The sequence below is a fragment of the Pleurodeles waltl genome, chromosome 12, assembly GCF_031143425.1.
Source record: "Pleurodeles waltl isolate 20211129_DDA chromosome 12, aPleWal1.hap1.20221129, whole genome shotgun sequence".
NCBI lineage: Eukaryota > Metazoa > Chordata > Amphibia > Caudata > Salamandridae > Pleurodeles > Pleurodeles waltl.
Genome location: NC_090451.1, coordinates 507,006,702 through 507,033,731, shown reverse-complemented (window position 1 = coordinate 507,033,731; position 27,030 = coordinate 507,006,702). Strand labels below are relative to the sequence as shown.

The 27,030-nt window shown below is 42.3% G+C and overlaps 1 protein-coding gene across 2 annotated transcripts in view; it reads right to left on the bottom strand.

Annotated features, from left to right (window-relative positions):
* The window catches only part of ELMO3 (engulfment and cell motility 3), a 284,505-nt gene that overhangs the window by 206,137 nt on the left and 51,338 nt on the right, over positions 1–27,030 (bottom strand). For both annotated transcript variants that reach the window (XM_069217282.1, XM_069217281.1), the window contains exons 3-6: positions 24,762–24,802; positions 23,965–24,037; positions 19,500–19,550; positions 8,779–8,948 (exon numbers count right to left, since the gene is read on the bottom strand). In XM_069217282.1, coding sequence (XP_069073383.1) covers positions 8,779–8,948; positions 19,500–19,550; positions 23,965–24,037; positions 24,762–24,802 — 335 coding nt within the window. The remainder of the gene's footprint in view (positions 1–8,778; positions 8,949–19,499; positions 19,551–23,964; positions 24,038–24,761; positions 24,803–27,030) is intronic.

Below are 27,030 nucleotides of genomic sequence, written 5' to 3'. Positions count from 1 at the left end.
CTAAGCTCAACACTATTTAAACACAACAATCTCAGAACTTCCAATCCAAACTTCATTCTGTCTACTGCACATAATTGGATACACATTCTTGCAGGATTTCAACAACTCTTTCCTGGACAAAGTGATTACCATATCCAGTACTGAAGACTTTCACCAAAGACAGACAGACATTAATACCAGTGTTAAAGACCAGTCCAGCACATTTAATGAACAGTGGTTAAAAAATGAACTACCGATACTGAAAAGGAAACAGAAAACGTTCGAAAACCAATGGGGGAAACCACGGACCTCAAAGACAAATTGTGTCTTATTGACATATCGTGCTACAAGAAAGCAGTTACACAGTGCAATATATTTACAGCCTGCAAAATGAAGTATAAAAGGCAACTTAATTAAGCCAAACAATATAGGACCCCAAAGAACAGAAAACTAACATTTTACATTCTAGTTAACAACACTGCCAGGGTAATTCGGACCAAAATTGACAAACTAACTTGCTAGTATATTGGCTCTTAGTCACTGCCTCCTATGATAACCATGCATACTTGGGGCCTCATTATGATCATTGTGGTCACCAGACTGCCAGAGTCATGGTCGGACATTCCGACATGGCAAAAGCGCCACGGTCGGACCGCTAGCACCACCACTTTTCGCCCCCCAGTTGGGCTGGCGATGCCGGCGGTCCCAATCAGTCAGCTTTTACATGGCGTTTGCAATGCCATGTAAATGCCAGCGGAGACAGGGTGCCGGGGGACCCAGGGGGCAACTGATTGGCCAAGGAAGCAATCACAAGCTGACACAAAATAATTCACAATATCATACTCTTGTAGTCACCTAATGCAGAAACAAAAGACTAGTTGACTAAAAATCTTTGTCTGACATGCACTACAATTGCAAAATGTCAAAAAGGCTATCACTTGAAAAATCCAGCTGCACCTTTAAAAAGTTACAATTCTCAACAATTGTCATGAAGCTTCAGGTTTGGGAGACAAACTACTCTGGTGGGTCTTAAGGAACACCTGTTGCCAGACCCAAGATGTAGGCTTGCATGTCATCTAAAGACTCCTGGATTAGTCAGCCGTGTATGACCCAAAGACATTGCATTCTGCTAAGTGCACTAGAAAATCACCTCAGGACTGAGCATACACCATGAAGATAGGCAGCGTCATTATCTGCCCCAAAAAGAGATAAGAGACAACTGGGTAAACACATTTAACAAAAGGTAGCAGTCACACGTGGCAAGCACCACGGATTTCCAATCTCACCTATGCTGGTAAATGACTATGGGGGTTATTCTAACTTTGGAGGAGTGTTAATCCGTCCCAAAAGTGACGGTAAAGTGACGGATATACCACCAGCCGTATTACGAGTTCCATAGGATATAATGGACTCGTAATACGGCTGGTGGTAAATCCGTCACTTTTCCGTCACTTTTGGGACGGATTAACACCTCCTCCAAAGTTAGAATAACCCCCCATGTGTGCTCCCTCACCGACAGTGTGTAGTCTCACATTGTTTTCAAATTCTTGTGGACAATTCAAATATGAATTTTAAAATTAACAGGCATTCCCTCAAAGAGCAAACCTTACAAATCTGATCAAATTGTTAAGGCCTGCAGCTTATTGCTACTGTTGAATTCCCAAACTATAGTTCTACACACAAAGTAAATTGTAACTAAGTGGCCAGCACCTCATTTCTTCAACTTTGAATTAAACCACCCTGAGGTATAACTGTCCTTCATGCAAGTTTGGTCAGAGTCCCCAGTTAATTAAAAATAATATAGAAATATATAAAATCACACAGTATCCTCGAATTGCAGATATGCTCAGGCACCGCTGTAGTTTATGCAAAAATGTGTTTAATGCTGGTTTCTCCACTTTTTTGCATAACCTACAGCGGTGTCTGGGCATATCTGCAATTCAAGGATACGGTGTGCTACTATATATGGGTTGCCGGAACCTTACAGAAACGCCACACTCACCTCAGAATATCGGCTCTTTGGTGTTTCGAGATATATATATATATATATATATATATATGGGAAATGTCACTTGCCTAGTGTACATCTGTTCTTGGCATGTAGTGCTGCAGATTCACATGCTATGCATTGCTTCCGCCATCTAGTGTTGGGCTCGAAGTCTTACAAGTTGTTTTTCTTCAAAGAAGTCTTTTCGGAATCACGGGACTGAGTGACTCCTCCTCTCGTTCATACTGTGCATGGGCATGGACTCCTTTGTTAGATTGTTTTCCAGCAAAATGTTGTAGGAAGGAGTGATAAGAGTGAAAGAATGTAAGTGTGCTATAAAAGTAATAAGTAAAATAGATGTCCATGCAAATGTATATGTATATACATATGTACAAATAAGAAACTGCAATGACTACAGGCTTCCGGGGAGGAGGAAGAGTGCATGTGAATCTGCAGCACTACATGCCACGAACAGACGGACACTAGGTACGTGACATTTTCCGTTTTATGGCATGTGTAGCTGCAGATACACATACTATGCATAGACTAAAAAACTGTTGATCTCCCCAAAATAATGCAGTGGCTAGCCTGTAGGAGTCGGAGTTGTTTGAAATAATGTTTTTAGGACAGCTTGACCAACATTGGCCTGTTGCTTTGAAAGTACATCCACACAGTAATGCTTTGTAAATGTATGTGGCGTAGACCATGTGGCAGCTTGGCATATGTCTGCCATTGGTATTTTTACTAAGAATGCCATAGAAGCACCTTCTTCCTAGTGGAATGAGCTTTAGGTGTTATTAAAAGTTGTTGTTTTGCCTTAATGTAACATGTTTGAATACATTTAACAATCCAACTAGCTACCTTGTTTAGAGATAGGATTACCTTTATGTGGTTGTTGAAAGGCAACGTAAAGCTGTTTAGTTTTTCTAAACTCTTTTGTTCTATCCACATAATACAGTAGAGCTCTTTTAAGGTCAAGAGTGTGAAGGACTCTTTCTGCAGTTAAATCTGGCTGTGGGAAGAAGACTGGCAATTCCAGCAAAAAATGTGGATTAGTTCTAAGTACAACTTTATGCTTGTGTACTTGGAAAAATGGTTCCTTGAGAGTGAATGTCTAGTAGTAATCGCTACTAAGAAAGCAACTTTCCAAGTTAGAAATTGAATCTCACACAAACGCATGGGTTCAAAAGGTGGGCCCATTAGTCTTGTGAGTACAATATGCAGATTCCAAGCAGGAACTGGTGGTGTTCCCGGTGGAATAATACATTTTAGTCCTTCCATGAAGGCTTTAATAGCTGGAACTCTAAAGAGAGGTATGTTGTATAGTTTGCAAATATGCCGATATGGCATTAAGGTGAATTTTAATAGTTGAGAAAGATAAATGTAACTGTTGTAAATGAAGTAGGTAGCATACAATATCTTGTATTGATGGCGTAAGTGGGTCAGTATTTTTAGACTGACAGTAATAAACAAATCGTTTCCACTTGTTAGCATAGCATTGTCTAGTTGTAGGCTTGCATGCTTGTTTGAGAACTTCCATACATTCTAATGGAAGTTGCAGTATCCAAATTCTATGACTTCAGGAGCCAAATCGCTAAGTTGAGAGCACTGGGATTGGGATGCCTGATTTGTCCTTTGTTTTGTGTTAACAAATCCGGTCTGTTTGGAAGTTTGCAGTGAGGTACTACTGACAGGTCTAGGAGTGTTGTGTACCAATGTCATTGTGCCCACGTGGGGGCTATTAGTATCATGGTGAGAGAGGTTTGACACAGTTTGTTGACCAGAAATGGATGTAGTGGGAGAGGGGGAAAAGTGTAAGCAAATATCCCTGACCAATTGATCCACAGTGCATTGCCCTTGGACAGAGGGTGTGGGTTTCTGTATGCAAAGTTTTGGCATTTTGCATTTTTGCTTGTTGCAAATAGGTCTATTTCTGGGGTCCCCCACTTTTGAAAGTACTTTTGAAGTACCTGAGAGAGAATCTCCCATTCGTGTATCCGTTGGTGTGTTCTGCTTAGGAAATCCACTAGCTGATTGTGTATTCCTGGAATGTATTCTGCTAGTAAGTGAATGTGAATTGCCCATTTCCATATTGTTTGGGCTAGAAGGGACAGTTGAGATGAATGCGTACTGCCTTGTTTCTTTAGATAATACATGGTTGTCATATTGTCTGTTTTTATCAAGACAGTCTTGTGTTTGAGAAGTGGTTGAAATGCTTTTAAGGCAAGGAACACAGCTAATAAATCTAAATGGTTTGTGTGATAATGTAACTGTTTTGAATCCCATTCCCCTTGTATTGTAAGGTTGTTGAGATGGGCTCCTCAACCTATCACTGATGCATCTGTTGTTATTGTGGTCTGAGGCACAGGGTCCTGAAATGACCGCCCCTTCATTAAATTGCTGAGATTCCACCACTGAAGGGACTTGTGCGTTTTGCGGTCTAACAACACTAGATCTTGCAATTGACCCTGTGCTTGAGACCTTTGTTGTGAAAGGCACTGTTGTAGTGTTGTCATATTTAGTCTTGCATGCAGTACTATTGCTATGCAGGATGCCATCATTCCCAATAGTTTCATGATAAATCTTACCATATATTATTGATTTGGCTGCATTTGTGGTATGAGATTTTGGACAGCTTGTATCCTTTGTGTATTTGGATAGGCTAAGGCTTTTTGTGTATTGAGAATAGCACCTAGGTAAGGCTGAACCTGTGCTGGCTGAAGATGTGATTTTTGGTCATTGAGAGTGAAACCTAATGTATGTAGGGTTTCTATTATGTATTGAGTGTGTGGTTGATATTTCATAATATTGTTTGATTTTATTAGCCAATCGTCTAGATAAGGAAAGACATGTATCTGTTGTTTTCTTAGGTAAGCTGCTACTACCACTAGACATTTTGTGAATACTCTTCGAGCTGTTGTTATGCCAAATGGCAGAACTTTGAATTGGTAGTGTTTTTCCGCTATCACAAACCTTAGGTATTTTCTGTAAGCTGGATGGATGGGAATATGAAAATACGCATCTTTGAGATCTAATGCAGTCATGTAATCTTGTTTTTATAGTAGTGGAATGACGTCCTGCAGAGTTACCATGTGAAAGTGTTCTGACAGGATATATAGATTTAGTGGTCTGAGATCTAGAATGGGTCTGAGAGTGCCATCCTTTACGGGAATGAGGAAGTATAGTGAGTATACACCTGTTCTGTGTTGAGATTTTGGAACTAATTCTATTGCCTCTTTTAGTAGTAGCAATTGTACTTCTTCTTGTAAAAGAACGTTGTGTTCTGGGGACAGCCTGTGATAACGAGGAGGAATACTTGGAGGGGTAGAAATCAATTCTAGACAATAACCATTGGGGATAATTGAAAGTATCCATTGGTCTGTGGTGATAATTTGCCAATTAGGAGTGAAATTGCTTCAGTCTGCCCCCCACAGGAGATGTGTGGGGTTGTGGCATGCTTATGAAGTCACTGTTTTGATTGGGTAGTGCCATTTTTTGATGCCTGGATTTTGCCTCTGGCTCTGAAGTGCTGGCCTCTATAAGAGCCTCTAAATCCCACTCTCTGTTGTTGTTGCCCTTGTTTAAGTTGGGAGGTAAAAGTCTCTGTAAGTTGAGGCTTGAATCCTCCTCTGGATTGCTGCTTACAAAAGGAGCCTCTGTAAGATGTTGTGAATAGGGCTCCCATTGCTTTAGCAGTGTCTGAAACTTTCCTGAGTTTCTCTATTGTGGTATCAACCTCAGGACCAAACAGGTGTTTCTTGTCGAAAAGCATATTCAGTACTGCCTGCTGTATTTCTGGTTTGAATCCAGAAGAACGTAACCATGCATGTCTGCGCATGGTTACAGCAGTATTTACACTTCTAGCTGCTGTATCTGCAGCATCAAGAGCAGACCTTATTTGGTTATTACTTATTGCCTGACCTTCTTCAACAATTTGTTGAGCCCTCTTCTGATGTTCTTTTGGCAGGTGTTGTAATAGTTCCTGCATCTCGTCCCAGTGTGCTCTATAATACCTTGCTAACAAGGCTTGAGAATTGGCAATAGCTACCCTCTTGCCAGCAGCATCAAACTTCCTGCTTTCCTTGTCGGGGGCATCCGCTGATGATTGACTACTGGTCCTTTTTCTGGCAGCACTGACAACCACTGATTCTCGTGGTACCTGATGTGTAATGGAAGCAGGATCTGTAGGTGCAGGCTTATATTTCTTATCTATGCGTGGTGTTAAAACCCTAGCATTAACAGATTTCTTAAATATTTTGTCTGCATACTTAATCATGCCAGGTAGCATTAGTAGGCACTGGTAACATGAGTGCATGGAGGATAGCGTATTAAAAAGGAAATCCTCTTCTAAAGGCTCACTATGCATGAGTACTCCATGGTACGCAGCTGCCCTAGAGATGACCAGTGTATATGTAGTTGTATCCTCTGGTGGGGAAGGTTTTGAAGGATATAGGTCTGGGTCATTAGTTGGTATGGGATCTGAATCATACAGATCCCAAGGATCAATTGCATCACCATGAGAATAAATGTGAGTGAGTTGGTTAAGGCAATGGTGGTGGGCTAATGGGAGGTGGTGAAAAATAAAGTTGTGGTGAATGTGGGGGAGACGTATGCAAGGGTAATTGCTTCTCCTTCCTTTTAAAAATCTTTGCTGGTAGTGGAACAGTATCGAGATGTTCCTGTAAAGCCAACTTTCTGTTTGTTTGTGGAGGAGGTGCAGCAATGATTCTCCCAGTCTCATTATGGATATGGATCCTTGACTGTCATTCATCCATTATTTCCAGAATAGGTTGAATATCAGTGTCCTCAGAAATGTATTGTGATGGTTTTGGTGATTTAGAGGACTGTTGAACATATGGTTTAGAGCTCTGCTTTAATCAGCTCGAAAGTCCTTGTTCTTCAGTGTAAGAATACTTTTTTGGCTCCGAAGTTCGCAATTTTTTCGGGCCCGAAAATACAGCCTGTTCTTTCGGCTCCGAGGCAGGACATCGAGGTTTCAACTCTGAAGAGTGTGGATGCCGGCTCGGATGTTGAGCTTTTGGTGGATTTGCTCGACCCTGGTATCATAGTTGTTGTGGCCTTTTTCGGTGCCGAACCCCAAGGTCGGTCGCCGAGTATTTTCTTTCGGGTCGAGCCATGGCTCTCTGGCAGTGGTGCACCCAAGGCCTTCAATGATTTTTTAGGAGTGGGCGTATGGGCAGTCATACTCACATGCTGACCCGCATTGATGAGTTGGCTATCTTCCTCCAAGTCTTCTTCGGAGTCTGTGTCCTGAATGGAAACTGCCGTCTGTGCCTGTTCTTCCTCAACGGTGTCGATATATTATGTACTCTTCAAAGCCATTTCCAGTCTCCCGGCTCTCCGGTCATGCAGTGTCTTCTTGGATCAGAACGATCGAAAGGCCTCACAATCTTCTTCTTAGTGATCGGGAGAGAGACACAGATTACATACCAGGTGTTGGTCTGTGTATGGAAATTTCGCGTGGCAGTGAGGACAGAATCAGAATGGAGTCCGATCCATCAGGCTTCGGCGTGGTAGGCCCAAACAGGCCCGAGTTGGGGGCTCGCGCCCAAAAAGGTGAAATCTGGTCCTCGACTGTACTGTCAGCTCAACTATAGATGGAAACGCAATCGAAACAATACCGACGGTCAAAGAAAGTTATGTATAGTGTCCGAATCGAAATCTCGGAGCGAGAGGAAACACGTCCGAACCCGAAAGCGGAAAGAAAACAATCTAACAAAGGAGTCGATGCCCATTCGCCGTATTACCGAGAGGAGGAGTCGCTCGATCCTGTGACTCCGAAAAGACTTCTTCGAAGAAAAACTCGCAATGCACAGCATGTGTATCTGCAGCTACACATGCCATTGAACATACATACATACATATATATATATATATATATATATATATATATATATATATATGATACTTTCCTTTCTTAAATATAAAACTGACTACAGAATGTAGCCAAAACAGTTCAGCCAAGTGGATAATAGGCAATACACGCACTGGCTTCATTTTAAGAGATGTAATCAGATTCTAAAGACTGTACACATTAGGCCTTTTTTGAGCTAATCTCCAAAGAAATCACTGAGACATTTTGCACCATGACATTCATTAATGAGCGCAAAATCACTACTGGTCCCCTTAAAACAAACTCATGTCAGTGGTCGACCCAAAAAAGAGATAACCAACTTAAGGCAATTAAATAACAGAAGAACACAAAGGCTTATTGGCTTTCCATCTGCTATGCTGAACATCAGACTGTGAAGCATGTTAAAGTAAAAGGGCTGAGATGAGACCAATGTAGAGTATAGGACTGGCCATTTGATAAATTCATAGTGTCCTTCATCTGGGGACAAAAGGGCGTGGAGTATCTTCATATGAACTTTATGCTGGAACAACCAGTAGCCAATGGATGCTATCAAGTGTAAATAAAGGGAATAGATTGTGGCTACAGTATTTCCAGGTTCCATAGACAGAATTTACTAGGATACAAGAATTTAAGCCATCAGACATGGTAAGCATGGATACTATTGTGTACATTGTGAGAGACAACAGTTATTGCCAAACAACAGACTATGAGAGCCACTAAGTCAAACCAAGAGAATTCACAGGAAGAAGCCAGCGGGCAGAAAGGAACTGCTGCCAGTTATGCGTGGATCTGGGGGAGGTCAGACATACACTGCCAAATGCCCAGAAATGCTTTTGAGATTTTATGGGGTCAGTGCTTGCAAGTGCAACTGGAGATCAAAAAAGGAAAAGGAGGGTTTAAGGGGTGATGATAAAATACTAAAGGACAAAAGACATACTCATTTCCTTCTTCCACATTCTGGAATAGAATTTGGAGTCCATCCCTGCTGATGAACTCCTGAGCGAATGTGATGTCAGAGGATAGGGTGGCGAGCTTCTTTAGAGAGTCAGACTTCACATCTTGGTTATTGCTCTGAGCCCCGCTTAAGAGTCTCAGAGCTTCTTGATCCTGCCAGGAAAAAAGGAAGATTAGATCAGGTGAAGAAATGGTTACTGTGAACTGAAATTAGCATGATTATAAAGAAGCTAGAGGGAATTATGACAGAAAATCACATATTTACAGCAAAGGTGCATTAGATGGAACCACATACCTAAAGCAAAAGCAGGTCAAACACCTAGTGCAAGGAAGGCCAGAGTGATCACACATCTAAAGAGAGGAGAAATTAGACTACATAAATGACATACCCAGAGCAACAGAAAATCAAACCAAAACAGCTGAATGCCCAAGGAGGGGAACATTAGTCAATAATAAGATGCAAGACTTGAAATAATCAGTCCAGAATCTGCAGACACCCAGAAAAAAATGAGCCAGGCTGGAATTATTAAAGGAGGGCAGAGTGATGCCATATGTTCGATTAGTTGCACAGAGGAAAGACAATTCGAATTATGACTATTAGTCAACAAATAAAATATAGGAAAAAGGAAATAAAGTGAGCAGGTGAGGGGAGTGAGTAAGCAAGTCATGGAGGTTGAAGTAATCAAGAGAGTAGGAGTGTGAAGTTTAGTTTGTGCAGGATAAAGATGCAACCACCTAAACAGAGTAAGATCAGCTAGACAAAGAGCTACAGACAGGAAACAGGAAATTACATGGCTGTAGAGGAAGGTAGAGGAAGGTAAAGAACAAGAGAGAATGGGAAAAAACTAATGTGAGAGGAAGGAAGAGAGAGAATGATAGAGGAAATACAGGATGCTAGTATGGAAGAGGAGGAGGAAAAGCTAGCATTAAACACCAAAACGCAATAGTATGCAAAAAAAACAAAAAAAAAGAGTAAGCACATGAATGAAAAAAGAATTCCAAGAACATGAAATAAGTGGATATTACAGAGAGGTAAAAAGCAAGGACAACAGCGAATGAAGTGGGACAGTGACTAGAAAAGAAACTGGGGAGGGAGGCCGCTAGAGGGCGCCTAGCAAAGATGACAATGTAAACGACCTGTTCCTGAGATTGGAGCTTAAAATCCTTCAAAATCCAGCATGAACATCCCCATCTTACTTACATATGCAGCCCCGAGTAACAGGCATCCTTCTTAGGCCAGCCTTGGAGCAGCTGACTTTATCATTATTAGTATTATTATACATGATTTGTAAAGCGCATGTTTTCCAAGCGCTGACTGAAATAAGGATTGAGTCACTCGAGACTACTCGTTAGGAAGGGGCGTGTTCAGGGCATCCCTTCCTAATACCGAATCCGAAAGGTACGTACAAATGTTTTGAGACCAAAATAAGGTTGCAAAACATTTGCAGATTACCACCAATTTTAAATTGGTGGTAAGCCATTCGCAAATGGGAGGGGGGACCCACAGTACCCCTTCCCACTCGTGAATGCTTGCTGAAAGATTTTTTTCAGAGCAGGCAGTGGTCCCACTGTAGATGGATCAGTCTAAAGAACGGCCCAAAATGAGAGCAGCGCAAATGGAAACAGCTCTAAAATGTCAGGTGAAGGCAAAGCCAGTGAACATAGTGGCTACCCTGGGCACTGAGAAAAAGAAACCATGTCCTAAATCAAATCTGGCTTCCAAGACGTGTTACAGGTGTGGCTGAACTATCTATCGAGGACCCTGCATTGCTCAGGGAAAAAGGTGTTCGTCCTGCAACAAGCCCAATTTTTTTTGCCACACTGTGCCGATCATCGACACCCCAGAAAGTGCAGAAACTCAAGGCAGCCGACGTCATGCAGACTCCCACAATGCCGGATGAAGAAGAAGACATGTGCGAAGATGTTCACATCATCCATGCCCTGCAACCCAGTGGACATCCGCGAAGGCACATTCCCAAATGCAGTATCCTCCTACCAGGCCCTCAGGTGGCAACACTAATCGATACGGGCGTTGGTTAATATTATAGCACAGGACATCCTTAAGACAATCCCCGTAAATACTTCTATGGTCAACCATGAACAGTTCATATGGACCACAAACCACTGGTTCCTCTTTTCATTGGTTCATCCTCTAATCCACCCCCAAGGATTGAGAAATGGATCCTCCAACTGCAGGCATACAGTTTCTCTGTAGTGTATCGATCTAGTGCACAAAATCCTGCTGACTTTTTGTTAAGACATGCCAGGCCGGCCACCGTGGAGGAGGAGTCAGATGTCAAAGAAGTGGAGGAATACGTCTGGCTGGTAATAGAGCGGACTCAACCGCTGCCCATTTCACTAACGGTGCTTGTTCAGTCCACTACCAGGGACGAATGCCTCCAGGTCGCCATCTCTGCAGTTGTATCCAGAAACGGAAACACCTTCACTCAGAAAGTTTCCCATCAGACGGAGGAAGTGAAGTTGACACCAGCTTCATTACATAATGTTTAACTAGAGCTAGCTGTATCTCCTGAGGGTATTTGAGGAGAGGGCCTCACTTAGTGATTCCGAGAACTCTGCAACAACAGGTGGTTGACCTCACTCAAGCTGTTCATCAAGGGATTGTTAAGACCACATCTCGACTTAGGTGCAAGGTGTGGTTCCCTAATCTGTATGGCATAGTGGAATGAACAGTGAGACCCATAGTGTCAAGCTGCTGGTTCGGCTAAGTTGCCAGCACCCATCATTACAGAGGACATTCCCTCTGTTCCATGGTACTGGGCCAGTGCTGATTTAGGAAGCCTGTCTGATGGCAGACACATGCTGATCATCATAGATGATTTTTCAAAGTATCTGGAAGTCCAGATCATCGAATCAACTACAGCCAGCCAGACAATATTCAGCCAGACAAATGCACGACTGAAAAAGGTAATGGTCAACCATTTTTTTTTTTAAAGAACTTCGCACCGAAAATGGTCCCCCTTTCTCCAGCCAGGAATTTCCTGAGTATCTGCAGTCCCGTGGCATTCATCACCGTAAGATCACACCCTGTTGGCCCCAAGCCAATGGCGAGGCCGAAAGGTTCATATGAACATTAAACAAGGTACTCAACATTGCCTTAGCCAATGTGCAGAACATGGATGTGTCCTCCATACGTTTCTAAGCATGAACCAGACACTGAGTGGCACCATTCCTCATGTAGAAGGACCATCACAATTAAGAAACCAGTTGGCCGAAGCCCTATGCCAGTGTCAGGCACAAAGCGACTGGATGTCCTGAACCAGACATGCCAGAAGAAGGATTCTCAGGGTCGGGGATCTAGTGCAAGTCTGGAATAGGTAACCATGGAGTCAATTCCAGCTGCCTTTTGAGGTTCACCCTTGGTACATGACCTCTGTAAAAGGAAACATGATAACTGCCCAGAAATACAACAATACTGTCATGAGACATATATCATTGTTCAAGTCATACAGGCAACCAGTGAACACATCTGAGAGTCCCTCATTGATACCCACAGGAGATGATGTTGAAAACAGTGAGCACTGTTTGCTATCCAGGGTCCCGAGAAGTCCGTCGTCAGTACCAGTGATGGCATGCTTTCAGGAGGCTGGTGGATGTCAGGTGCCTGTGAGCTCTTCTGTGTCCAGTGAAAACACAACAGAGGACAGAGTGAACCCATCATCAGTTCCTGGTGGGGGTCTGCAGAAGGAAGAGTCAAGATTCACGGGTGGAACTCCCAGGCAGCAAGGAACCAAAAGACACCACCTCAGGCCATGCCCCGTGAAGTCTTCCAATTGGAATGATTTTGTATTAAATTGATTTGTTTGTGAAACTGGATGCCAGTGCATGTTTGTTTATGGTAACATGTCAATATTGTCTCTCTCTCTCTCTACCCAAGTTTATCAAGTTTCTACATTATGATACCATGCATGGCATTTTCTTTATGCAACCAGTTTTCATTTGTTATTTTTGTTTCTTTGTGTTTTAACATCTGGGTAAAGGAGGAATGTTATGTTGGGGATGGACCATCCCGACTGTGGATATTTCCCAGGGGAGTTGTTTAATTCGACCCTGTTCTTATCACCAGCAATGGTCGCTGAGATGAGGTCACACAGAAGTAAATAAATGGGCCCGGGGAGCGTACCTCATGTTCATTGGTGTTAACATTACAACCAGTGTCTGTGTGTTTCATTACCACTGCTCAGCCCGTAGTTGTTGAAGCCTAGCATGCAGGAACACAACAATACCCCTGCAGCTGCCTCCCACAGTTGTCGTGACCAGATATCCTGGTCCCATGCCAACCTCGTGGGAGCAGGGAGACCTGGTGGCTCCCCAACATACACATTGCTTGCTTAATCTCCCAAAGTTCCAGGTGAGCTCTGCCCAGTGCCAGTGGGTCAGCCATGCCCATGTAGCCTGCATGGGCACACATGCCGAGATTGCCCCTGGCAGAGGATCCGACACTCGTACTACCTAGACCTGTGCCTCCTCCATACATCGTGTGCCTATCACCCATCTGAACTTTTCCCAGAGCTGACGTGCCGCCTTGGACCGTGGGGACCGCACTGGCCTCTGGAGGACTGTGCTGCAGAGGGTGCTGGGACATTTTGCAATTGCAATTCACCCTGAGCGCAAAGGAACATGCATACGGCATAACTGGGCCTGCTTTCCCTTCCTGCCCCCACCCTCCATTTGCCCGGTGTTGGGGTACCAACCTGGAGTGGGGAAACTGCATCACCATTGGTAAGCTCATACTGCTTAGGTGCCGGGGTGTCTGCCATTAACAATTCACCCAGACTGCCACTCCTCCTCTGGCATATTTCCCTGTACTGGTGCAGCGACTCTGCTCTGAGACTCAAGGTAGCAAGATCACACATCACTCCTGATAATGGGCAAGTCCGATGTCAGGCAACCTAAACTAACTTTTGAAAGTGCTCAAAAGGGCACACACTGACTAGAGAAAAATCATGACATGGAGGACTCTGCCGGCATTGCCCCGGATGCTGCTTTGGAGGATCCTACTGATCTCAGAATGCTTTTGCTTGAAATGAAACAATGTTTAGCCACCTTTACCGTGAAAAGAGACTCACCTTCACAGAGGCTCGATGATGTGAAAGGGAGGCTAGACCGAAACCTCTAGAATAACCAGGCAGAGCGCAGCATCTCTGATGTGGAAGACAACAAGCTAGCAGCTGAGATGCGCAAAGATCTCCAACAAGAGATCCACAAGCTCAAAGCCAAAACAGACAATTTGGAACCGCACACATGCCAATAGCAGAAACACAAGTCAGAGCACTGATAACTGCAAAGCTCAGCCGTGAAAAATGTCTCAGATGTTTATGGTCAAGAGAGCTCATTGTTCTCTTGCTCCCACAGTAGTGCTAGGGCCTCTGCTACACCCAATCATTGCAAAAATGCTTAAATATAGAGACAGAGATAAAATATTGCCGGTGCACTGATAAAAACGTAACATAAGCTATAACAATGTTGCAATCTCCTTCTACCCAAACTTCACTTAACCTGTCCAAGAAGCTCATAGGAAATTTCACCCCGCTAAATAAAGACAGTGAGAGATGGAGATACCATACGCCATGTTCTATCCGGCTACACTTCGCATCACTTTTGATGGAAAAACTCAAATCTTGGACAACAACAAACTTGCCAAGCAACTATCCAGACAGGAGAATATACCCACATCACAGAACGCTACCTCACCTTCCAGCATCTTTGATGATATAGAATCAACAATGTCCGAGACTTGGAGAGGATGATGGCGAAACCATGATCGATAGGGTCCCTATATGAGACATTTAGGGATGCTATCCAACCAGCTGCACTCCGCACACTCATCAACGAGGGGTTGGCTATTGCTGTGTATTGCATGCTTGGGACCAGATAATCATCAAGGTCATCTGTTCGATCTCAGAGTACTGAGCGCTAATCGTAACTATGCTGAACTGAAAGCATATGGTTTTATTTTATGACAACCAGTTTTGTTTAGTGGGAGGAATCCTTCAGTTGACAAGTTCGGGATTGATGTGGGAGGGGGGAGGAGGGATCGGTCTTCAGGCACAATAAACACATGCTTGGCAACAGAGAACACACATGCATAGTGCCTATCAACACAGTATGGGTGCCATCCCCTTACTACCACTACAATACCAGGTACTCCTGTGCCTCATGCCACAGACCCAACAACTCTGATCAAATGTATGTCATGGGATGTCAGAGGGATTAATAACTCACGCCTCATACTGACATACCTCACGTAACATAAGGTTGACATTGTATTTCTCCAACAAACATACCGAACTAGGCCATAAGAGAGTAGCTTCACTAGCAAACTGAGTATATGTAGATACTTTTCCTCCTACTCAATCTATTTTAGAGGGGTTGCTATTCTGATAAACAGGGGAACGTCATTCAGACCTCTCACTCACAAGATGGATCACCAGGGCAGATATATTCAGGTGCAAGGACTGATCAACTGTATACATTTCAGACTACTGAACATTTATGGGTCAAACATAGATGATCCCAAATTCTTTCCAGTTGTTGAATGAAATCTCACTACAATCTCACTATGCACCATAATCTGGGGTGAATACTTCAATCTTACGCTGCAACCACATCTAGATTACAAAGGTTGCATGTCACAAAGAACCAATACTACTCGGGCCAGACCTAAAAAAGTCCTTTCCCACTTCCTACTCATACATCTCTACCAGGAGCACAAGCATCATATATTTCTCCTATTATGCGGTCCGCGGGTCCCACTCCAGGATAGGCTATTGGCTGGGCTCTAAGGACATGGCAGGTTGGTTTCTCTCCGTAGCATATCTGCCCAGATCATTGTTTGATCACTCCCCACCCATATTGTCACTGAATAGCCCTGTCTCTTCCCATCCCTGTGGCATGTGGAGGCTCTGACCACAGGCACTGTTAGAAGCAGGATTTGTTTGTAAAATTTGCACCACTATACTCTTGTATTTCGAACTTAACAAGAATACAGTTGCAATTGTGGCTTTCCTATCTGAAGCTCTTAAGGCGGTGATCCATGAGGACTATAGCTCCAAAGCGCACAACTCACATAAATCAATAGACACCAGTCTTGACCACCTAAAATCTGAAATTTGACAGCTCAAATTGAGGGTGATGGTAGACCAAGGCCTCCTAAACTAGCCAAACTTCACTTAAAAAAAGTGGAGTTCCACACAGGGGCCTAGACAGAGGTGAAATTTCTTAACAATGACCTCACAGCCTGCTAATATGATGAGGGTGATCAGCCAGGGAAAACACTAGCTGGTATTATACGCCCCACATGCGCAAACTCAAACCCGGTAAATCTCCACATCACTGTGATTTATATCAGCCCCTTTCCCTTACAAATGCAGATAACTAAATATTGGCCAAAATTATTGCTAACTGCCTTCTCCCACTACTGCCTAGCATGATGCGACCGGACCAATCAGGTTTATTCCCCCGGTAGACCTACTGCTGACAATCTCCACACCCTGTTCTCGATAAGTTACCAAATAGATGACAATTTACTGGTAGGTGAAGCCTTCCTTGACACTGCCAAAGCCTTTGACTTGATTGAATGGAATTACATGTTGACCGTGACTGTGCTTATGGGAGTTTTTGTTTTAAATGGCTAACATGACACTACTCCAGATCCACGGCCAAGGTTAGGATCAATTCCCACCTCTCGGGCTGTTTCCTATTAGCTGAGGGGCCAGACAGCGATGACCCCTTTCCCACATTATTTTTGTCTTAGTGATGAAGCCCTTACCCCGTATTCTCTGTAAGGATCACCACCACTGTGGCATAACACTTGGAACACCACGACTATTACTGTCATGTTTGCAAATTATATCCTATTATAATCAGTCAACCATTGCAACACTTTAGACCCATATTAGATGAAATTACATGATTCTGCGTTTGCTCTGGCCTACAAAATAAACTAGATGAAATCCATTTTGATGCCTCATACACCACATACTCAACAGCTCACACTACATTAACTGCTCACCTGGCAGACTGACTCGGCTCCATACCTTGTATATACTACCAAACCGACATCACAGTCCTCACACGGGATAAATTATGTGAGACGTATAGCCATCATAACCGATATGATGAACAGTTGGATCAAACTGCCATTATCGGTGGCAGATAGGGTGACCTTCATGAAAATGATGATCCTCCCTAAGCTTCTGCACCTCTTTCAAAACATAACAATTCCACTTACCAGAGCATTTTTTAACCAACTTAAAACGATTATTTTAAGACTTGCATGGGCCGACAAACAAGATGTGTGGTTTCACTGCTCCCAACCCTTAAATCTATTGTTTTGTAGCGCAGGCACAGCATGCACTCCACTGGATTCATGACAAGAGACGCCCTCCCTACCTGAACGTGGAGACGGGGCTAGCCCACTCCACACCACTACCACTAGCAATACTATTAAAGCTCCAGTGACCGTGGGACAAAATACACACGGTCGGATGTATGCACTGGGTATGGACCAGACTGGCAGATCATGCACATGTTGCAGCAGGGTTTTCCCTGCACATTCCACTATAAATAATCCCTTACTGCCCCTTCAGGTGGAACGGGGAGTGCAAAAGCTGCTGCTTGAGCTAGCATTGAATACACTCTAAGATCTGCTCATAAATAAAGGCTTACTCATACACCAATTACTTGCGCTGCAATACTTGTAATCCGCTGCAAATACTGACATACCATCAGCTATGCAGGGCTATGTAGCACCTATACCAATCTTCCTTGGATGAACAGACGGAGCGTCGACTGCTAACCACTCTCTTCTTAAATTCTACGCACACCAATAAATCATAACCAGGCTTATGTCACCTTTACAGCCATGCTTCCACAAATGTCCGTGCACATCAAATCCAGCTGGGAGTAGGAGCTTGGGCACGACCTCACAGAAACACAATGGGCATACTGTTGCAAACAGACCCAAACCATATCCTTCACTGGCCATTTCAGATTTTTACACCTCAAATTCCTGCATAGGGCATATTATACCCCGCTGCCAAGTTAAGACACAGTCTGCCCCCTAATTTGAACTGCTGGCGATGTGGGACTCCCAATGTCACATTTCTCCATACGACCTGCCCTGACATATCATCTTATTGGCAAAAACTCACTACCAGATTAAAGGCAATGACTGTTGCAGGTAAACACATAACACCCCTTGATGCACTCCTTGGCTATGTCAAAGATGTTCCAAAACCCTACTGCAAACTAATAGCCCTTGCACTACTTTGGGGAAACACAGAATTGGCATGGTCTGGAAGCTCCAGACCCCATCTAGATATGCTTAATGGCTCCAGGAACTCACCACCTATTCTGAACATGCAGAAAACTATAGCATTCTCCTCCCACTCTCCTCGAGACCCAGAGACATATGGGTCCCACTCCATTCCTATTTAGCAGGCCTTCACCAAAATGTCGAAGTTACCCTGGGTAGATAGTTGTGCAACATGTATTGGCACCATTGCCAAGATGATGTTGGACTATAAGGCTGTACAACATGTGATGACGACTGACTGTCATGTGTGTGTTCTATCCAGCTGTATTTACAGTGTTGACACTTTGTATATGCCTGCGTTGTTTAAAATGAAAAGAAAACTTCAAAAAAGAAAGGAAAATAGGAGCAAAATTGGAGTGTCTGAAATAATATCTAGGGTGAGAGAGAGAGGAAAGCAAGCATTAGAAAAAGTAATGAAAATAAAAAATAAGAGACTGAGTAAAAGTAACAAGCGCTAGAGAAAGGGAATAAAAACTGTCGAGAGAAATCACACCATTAAAGAAAAAAAAAAACAAGACTAAAAAGAAAAAACCATGTCGAGAAATGGGAAAATAGAGTGGGGGGAAGAAGAACTGGATGGAGAAAACAACATATAAAAGGAGGACACAAGAGCTGAAGGAAGAAACAAAGAACTTGAGAGAGGAAACACAAGCTAGATTAAGGGAACAAAGATTTAGAAGGGGTAATAAGAATTAACAGAGAAAATACGCCCTATGGAAAAGGACAAAAGGCTAGTAAGAGGAAACGAGATATAGAAACAAAACCAGAGCTAGATCTTGAGGACATAGAGGGAGAAAGAAATGCCAGAGGGAGAGAACATGATGTAGAGGTTAGAGTGAGGAAACGAGCACAAGGGGTAGAAGAAGCATGCATAAGCTAAAAGAGGGAAACAAGAGCTAGAGAGAGAAAAGAGCAATAGGGAATAAACATGAGCTACAGAAAAGAATCAAGGGTTAGAGAAAGGGTACGCAAGTTAGGAACATGAGGCAGTGCAGGGAAGAAGCAACAGTTCGAGAGTGGAAACATGGGGTTCAGTTGGAAACATGAGCGAGAGTGAGGAAACAGAGCTAAAAAGAGGAAGACTTAGAGCTCGAGAGAAAAAGCAGGAGCCAGAGAAAGAAAAGAAGAATAGGCACTAGAGGTAGAAAACAAACTAAACAGAGGGAATAGGAGCCACACAGAAAATGTAAAGTTTGACAGAGGAAACAATGGCTTTAGAGCTCAAACATACTAGAGACATAGTGAAATGTATAGTGCTAATAATATTAAGAGAATGACCTAATGAAAAAGATAAAAACAAAAGAATTAAAGGAGGACAGGCTGGAAACAATTAACTTAGTAAGGATGTGGAATATTTTTCACACCGGAGCAGTGCTGAGTCGAAGAATACTTCCGTTCTTGATGTCCATGCGATTCTAGGAAAAGAAAAACATTCATAGTAAGCTTGCAAGGGCAAAAACTGGTCCCATCCCACCTCAGGGTAACCCAGGACATTGATATAATTCCACATCCTAAAGCAGAGTAGAGAAGAATAGGGTTTCTTATCTGTAACTGCAGTTCTTCAACATTTGCCATCTTTCATAGATTCACATGCTTACATTATTCCCCAGCATCAAGCTAGCAACCCTCTGTCATCAATGTTAACAAACCGGGGAACACATATACTCAAACAATGTAAGAAAGAAACCGCAGACTACAGGTAGTCTATGCACCTCATTTTATGGCCTGAACTTTGGTCCAGTAACTGGAGAGAGAAAGACACTTCTCTCCCAGGATGCTCCACTGCTATGATTTTCTAAGCAAGTAATAGTAATTAAAGCCTTAGAAGGCAGGGGGTGGAATGTATGCAAATATATCAAAGATATCAATTTTGGATAACAGTATAAATAGGTAAGTAACTTTTTTTCTTCTCTATCATTGGATCTTTTAAAGATTTGCGTGCTTCAGTTACAATTAGTATAGCAGCTTACAATAATCAATACATTAGTGTGAGGTGGTTCAGTTTAGTGACAAAGATCGTGTTGCTCTGCCTGCCCAACTGCTGTCTCCCATCTGGACGGAATATTGAAGTACGATGTGCTTCGTAAATGTGTTCATAGGTGTCCAAGTTGCATCTTTACATATGTCTGAAGTAGTACATCCGCAAACAGAGCTTCAGTTTCTGCCATGCCCCTTATTGGGACAGCTCTCACTATGTGTTGTAGTAGCAGTGCAGCCTTGGAACCATATAATGTAATGGAGGAAGAAATGCAACAGCAGATACCTTGATTTGGAATAGTAGCACTTTTACTTCTGTCGCTAAGGGACAGAAAGAAAAGGCTGGACCAATTTTTGATCTCTTAAAATTATAAACATTGTTTATCAACCAGAGTATGCAATACCCACTGGAGTGGAGGGCAAAACAAAAAAAATTAGAAGATAGACCTTTTCATTCAGGTGGAATGACGAAGAATAATTTTGTCCACCAATAGGTCCCACAGGTATATTTACTATAACTGCCTGACTCACGCCACAGCAACCACAATGAGATGAAAGAGATCCCATTTAATTTTCCACAGGATTCTGGGTAGTAATGGAATCTGTGGAAAGTTGCAGAAAAATATCCCAGACAATGGCATCAAAAGTGGTTCTATTTGGGTTCCTGGACACAATCACCTGCTTGCAAAGAGCGGGGCATTTGTGTACTCCAGCTTTGCAAATAGATTTACATTTGAAGGTCACCACCTTTGAAACACTAGTGTAGTTGTCTGGAGTGTGTCTCTCACTTGCAACAGTTTATATCTATTTGCCCACAAATTATGCAATCCTTGTTCATGTTCTCTACTTAATGTGACCCCCAGAAAACAATAACCAATACCACAGATGTTTCTCTATCTTGAGGCTGAATTTGGGATTTAGTTCCCTCTTGCTTGATGATGTATTTTAAAGTTGTCATACTGTCTGTCTTTATGAATACTTACTGATTCTAGACAAGTGTGAGGAATACTTTTAACACCAGTCTTAACACTCTTAGTTCTAACACATTTATGTGTAGAGACTGCCCATGTTGAGTCCAAAGTGCAATTGGTGCCATTTCCCGCAGATGAGTGCCCCAACTTGTTATTGAGGCATCTATTGCTAAATGAAGCTGTGGGCTTTGGACGTACTGATATTGCTCTGCCCAGATATGGTTCTCCAACTTTCACCTCAACAGTGCTTTCTTTGAGGCTGGGGCTACTGTAACAGCCTCCATATTACGACCATGGCGAACGTGCCATGGTCGGACCGCCAGCTATGCCACGTTTCTGCCGGCCAACGGCCTGGTGATGCTGGTGGTGTCAATCTGCCAGGGCAGCGCTGCAAGCAGCCCTTGATTTAATAGGAATTTCAGGACACTCTCCACAATCCACAAATCTGGTCAGGTGCACCCAGGCATGGAATTATTGGGTCTGGAGTTTACAGACACAATCATTCCATGCACAGAGACATTCTGAATTGCAGGTGATATAATTCCATATGGAGTTATTGCTGATATAATGTGCTGTATGCCATCTACGGCTACCTTGGAGCACATGAAAGAAGTGTAACAACTTTAGAGGCCTGTTATGAGTGCTACAATATTTAAGGGAGGTAATACTCCAGCCAGCAAATAGTAAACAGCAATACTACAGGCTGCAGTATAACTGCATGCTATTCTTGCAGTTTTTCCTGTTTACAATTTACAAGATTTTTCCTGCTAAAATGTAAACATAAAAAGTACTGGATGGGCTGTTTTCCGCTGCACAAACTATAACCCACATTCGGCCACAAAATCCCAAATCGGGATTACAATGGAGCTCGGAATGAGGCCCTTAGTTTTCTACAGTAGAAGGTACTGCATGATAACATGCTCTTCTCTATGTCGACCTGCTTGCACTCCTTCTCCTTAAAACGACTGTATTTATATAGAATTCATTTATGAAGTCAGCTAACACCGATTTTTGTATGAAATGTTTTACTGAATTTGCCTAACATATGCATGCTCACCATACAAGACGTCATTCACTGAGTCTCACGTTCATACCCCTGGTGAGAGCAAAAATACTCTGTTCATTTCTTCCCCAGGCTTATGTTTTATTTTCCTCCTTTAGACTAACAAAAATATAACACAAACCTACTACATACCCCGTTTCCAAATAGGCACCTACCAATGTACAACCCTCACTGCACTCAAGACCTTACATCAGGCACTATCTTAAATGGTTAAATACTTAAATAAGTTGATAGCAATCAGTCTCGGGGGCATGTTAACATCCTGCCAGATCCATCAATGTGCGCCAACAAAAGCTTCTCTATATGGATACATTTACAAATCGTTTCATTCAAAACATTTCCATAGCTAGAGAATTCTGCATTATATTGAGCCACTCTGTTATTCATGGACTCTACTTGGTTCAACATCCCTCCTCTTGCAAACTTTGCTGAGCCGGGCAACCGCTGACATTCCCTTTGCTTTCCAGTCCCCAAGATCTAAAACAGTCACTTCAGGGTCTTCCTGAAAAGTGCACCATAACTAAATAGCACCTGGCTAAACACTGTTTTCCAGGACACAACGCGATCCTCTGCAAAATCTTTGTGTATAATGTACTGTTGTTAGCAACTGTTGCTAACAATAAAAATAATTATTTAAAAAAAAACATTAAAAAACAAAACAAAATACTGTTTTGCAGAAAAGTAAGCTTCCTGCATCTCTACAATATGTGCACTTGTATGCCCTTCTCCTCATCACATGACCATCATCTTCCAGACGTATTCAGAAACATGTGTTGCAATTTCTGAGGTATGCTCCATGAGCTGAACATAAGTGTATAAGGTGTTTGGAGGGCTATAACAATTTTTGGGAATGCCTTCCCACAATGACTCCCCTTCTTTCTGCTATGTTTCTCTCCCTAAAGGTTTCTCCCACATTGTTTGATGTTATCACAACGTATCATCTTGCTTCATAGAGTAGTCTATAACGGGGTTGAGATCAATCATTTAGCTTGTGAATGACTGGATACATTTTTCAAAGGCTGCTAGTTGCCCAGTTACTGCAGTTATTATGGATGAAGTAGACCCCACTGACAAATTTGGGCTTAGGATGTCTCACTTTTCCCCTGAATTTAATTTTCCTTTACACTGCTCATTTGTTTTAACTTTCCTATCAAAAATGTCTGTCATTACCCAATAGTCTCCTTTTCTCCACTTTTTCAATGCAGCCCACACCAACCAAAAGTATAATTGTTGTATGCATTGGAATCAAAGGTGATCGGTATGAGGTCAGTTTCTTTGCCCATGCCAAAACATCCCAAGTATTGAGTTATGTGCATGTCACTTCACACACACAGTTAATAACATATTTCCTGGTGTCATCTGATGCTGTTGGCTAATGGTTCAACTGAGAAAGCAAAAAGCAGAGAATATGAAGCGACCCTCTGTCTACGTCCCCTCCCCAATGCTCCACTTTTTAAACTAAATCTATAACCTAGGTGATTACATCAAAATGTCTGTTAAACATTTGGTCTCAGAAAGGTTACATACTTTCATCTCCTCCCAAATACTTTTGGGAAACAAATGATTTCACTAGAGCCTCCGACCTGCACCCTACAAGTACCATGAAACAGGGCAATCTCCTGCTTCCTCTTCACCTAAGATTGTGATGAACCTGGTTATTGCAGAGAAGTTTATGATTAGGACCATCATAGTGATAATACTGTACCTTCATATAAAAAAATATCAAAGATCACAGCAACCTCCTTCCCTTACAATCCAGATCCTACAACATGTCCTCTTTGTGATACAGCCAAAAAATATCACAGGGTGAGTGCTCACCGTTTCAGTAATGTAGGCCTGGGATCCGTCCACATACTGAAGTGCATATTGTTCTGAGTTGTTGAGGCTCCACCTGGCAGGCAAAACAAATACATTACCAAAGATGTTAGCAGGTTTCTCCTAAAGAGTCAAACTGAAATGCCAAGCAATCCTCCCTCTACGCCCACCTCGTTCTAGAGTCCAACAAACCACTATTTACTTGCTGCAGAAAGGCCAACTCTTATCCTAATATCACTGATTTATGGATCTGAAAGGAGAGACACAGACTACAAGACGAAGGATCAAGCGATCAAAGTCTTCTAATAAATAGATTTCAGGGAGGGCCTCCAGGCACAGAGTTATCAAGGTGTACCCACAAATATTATTCATGGACAGAGATATGATGTTGTCAGGGAAAAAATATATCAGGTTATTTTTAGACATATCAGGGTAACCACGGAGAGAATAAATGACAGCATAGCTTAAAAAAAAAGCCTAGTGCAGATCAAAGGAATCATCAGAAACATAAGTAAAAGAGGCATGACAGTCTTTGGGGAAACCATATCTGGCTTTCTCAGAAAAAGACTCTCGGTTTATGGCAAAGAACCCTCTAAATTTGCAAACAAAGTGATAATTTTGCAAATTAAGGCAAAAGAGGCACTGGTGGTTCAAAGCAAACAGGCAGAGTTCTCAGTTCTCAAAGGAAGAAAGTCACTAGGAGGTGGAGAGAAGCCATCCAGGTTCCGTCAAACATATAATGTGATCTAGATGGAAAAAGGCACTAGAAACTTTACAGGAAACAGAGGAAAACTACTTACACATCACAGATTTCTTTCAAGACAGACACAAGCGGTTTGGTCTAAAAGAAGAAAGCATATAATCAGTGCTGCATCTTATATTATTCCAAAGAAAATACTCAACTGCATCACAGGTTGATTATATTTTATATGTATGACACAAAACATGATAGTGATACCAGAATACTAGACTCTCTAAGTGCCTTATTATCTAGTGTAATTTCCCTGCACAGTCTGCTACAGGAATATGCAGTCCTCCAGGATTCTTCTTCCTGCAACAAGGAGATGAATTCCTGAGGTGTTGTCACCTTTAATTGTATAGTCTTCACATATCTGATGAGGAGGAGAAAGTCCAGGATCGCTAATGATGAGAAAGTTAGGGTCAATCATAATGTACCTTTCTTTTTGCAGATTAGAAAGAATACATATTCCTCTTTTCCACTTTGCACCAATGGTACATCCTTAATTGAACTCTTTGGTGCCAATATAGCACTAGAAAGGAGAATAGAGGGATTTTTTAATACACTACCCTGCAAATCATCAATACTGCAAATACCCCAGAATGAATCACTACATTTCTTACAAAGTTAACAAGCATGTTCCTTATTATCCGAGTCAACCAGATAGGGAAGTATAACAATATCCCCATTTATTATTTTTTCATTTATCAATAACCAAAACAACGTAGAAATGATGACAAACACAGCAAAATGAGACCGTCTACGTGTACAGCAGAACACAGATGACAATATACGTATACCATATACACCGCATTAAAAAGTCATTGTTGGGCTTATTGGCACACTCATTATGGGGCCAAATGTACTTTAGATCATATCATAATTATAGTCCATCTGGTGGCAGAAAGAGTCAATGTTTTAATCCCCTTAGTGAATCAACAGGACCATCATCAGGACTTGCGTGTTAACGTGGAGACAATTCTTGTCCTAGTGTGTAATTTGCTAATGTTCAATTGATCATCATTTCAGTTATGAAATTTTAATTCCAAACAAAAACCACAGCCATGTTTATATGGCAACACAAATCATTGCGCCCTAGGTGGTTTCCTGTCAATAGTCTAACATCATTCACCTTTGATTTTGTATCCAAGGCAACCACCCATCTTGCACAACAATGTGCCCCTGATTACACAGTAAAGCAAAAGTTCTAGCATAGAAATGTATTGGTTAATTGACACCAACTTTAATTCCCCCCCCCCCCCAAAGTCATTTTTGTCATCGCATATTCCAAGAGCATGCCCCGCTCTTTTGTACCTGCACTTGAAAAAGTGCTATGCATGGAGTAGCGATTTTAAAAATGCTGCTGGAATATGCGATAGTGAAACTATTGACAGGTAACAACAATGGGGTTTGTGTTGCCATATCGAAATAGCTGAGCCTCAGGTTGGAATTGGTATTCGGAGGATTAAATGATGATTAATTTGACATAAGCAAAGAACTGCTCACTAACATGTAAGTCCTGATGATGGTCATGTTGATTTAATAAGGGGACTGTAGAGGACGTGGGATATCAAGCCAGGTTGGAGACGTTAATACCTTTAGCGGAGCCACTGTATAATTCAGAAATTGTCTTTTATTAATACTTTGAGTTATTTCTGTCTTTATTGTTCACAGAGGTTACTGCTGTTTTCTAATAGAGTTTCTCCACTCCTGCTTCTCTTGGTGTCTCTACGTCTCTCTCTTCTCGTCTTCTCTTTTGTTCTTCCACCTCTTGTCTTTTCTTTTATTCTTTCTTCTCTTGTCTAATACACCTCTTTTCCCTTTTCTCTATTAGGGTTGTCTCTCCAGAGGATAAGTCCCCGTCGTTGAATCAGGACGGAAGGATGGGACCAGTCAACCAAAAGAAAATAAAGAAACCAAAGGATACGGTAAGTAATCTTGTTCTTCTTTTCTTATAATAGGGTTAGGGAGTGCGTGTGCGAGCGTGGTGGGGAAACAAAAAAAACTCAGCGAGTGCTCCCAGTATTTTAACCTCTGTGATGTTGTGCTCTTATTTTATACAAAACAAAAGTATTGGCTCTCTATATTTTAAGACCCTGTTGTCTTCACAGGACCCGTTTCAACCAGTGAAAATGTAGTGTAGGTTAGTGACAAACAAAGAAAAATATTTAGAAACTAAAATAAAAATAAAGGAGATGTCGATACCGACTGTCTCCTTGTCCTGTCTCCCGCTGTTTGTCCACCACCAACCGCGCTTCCTCCCTTCTACCAATAATACCCAGCAGGGTTTGACAATCAGGCACATACCTGCAAAAGCCACGTCCCTCCGG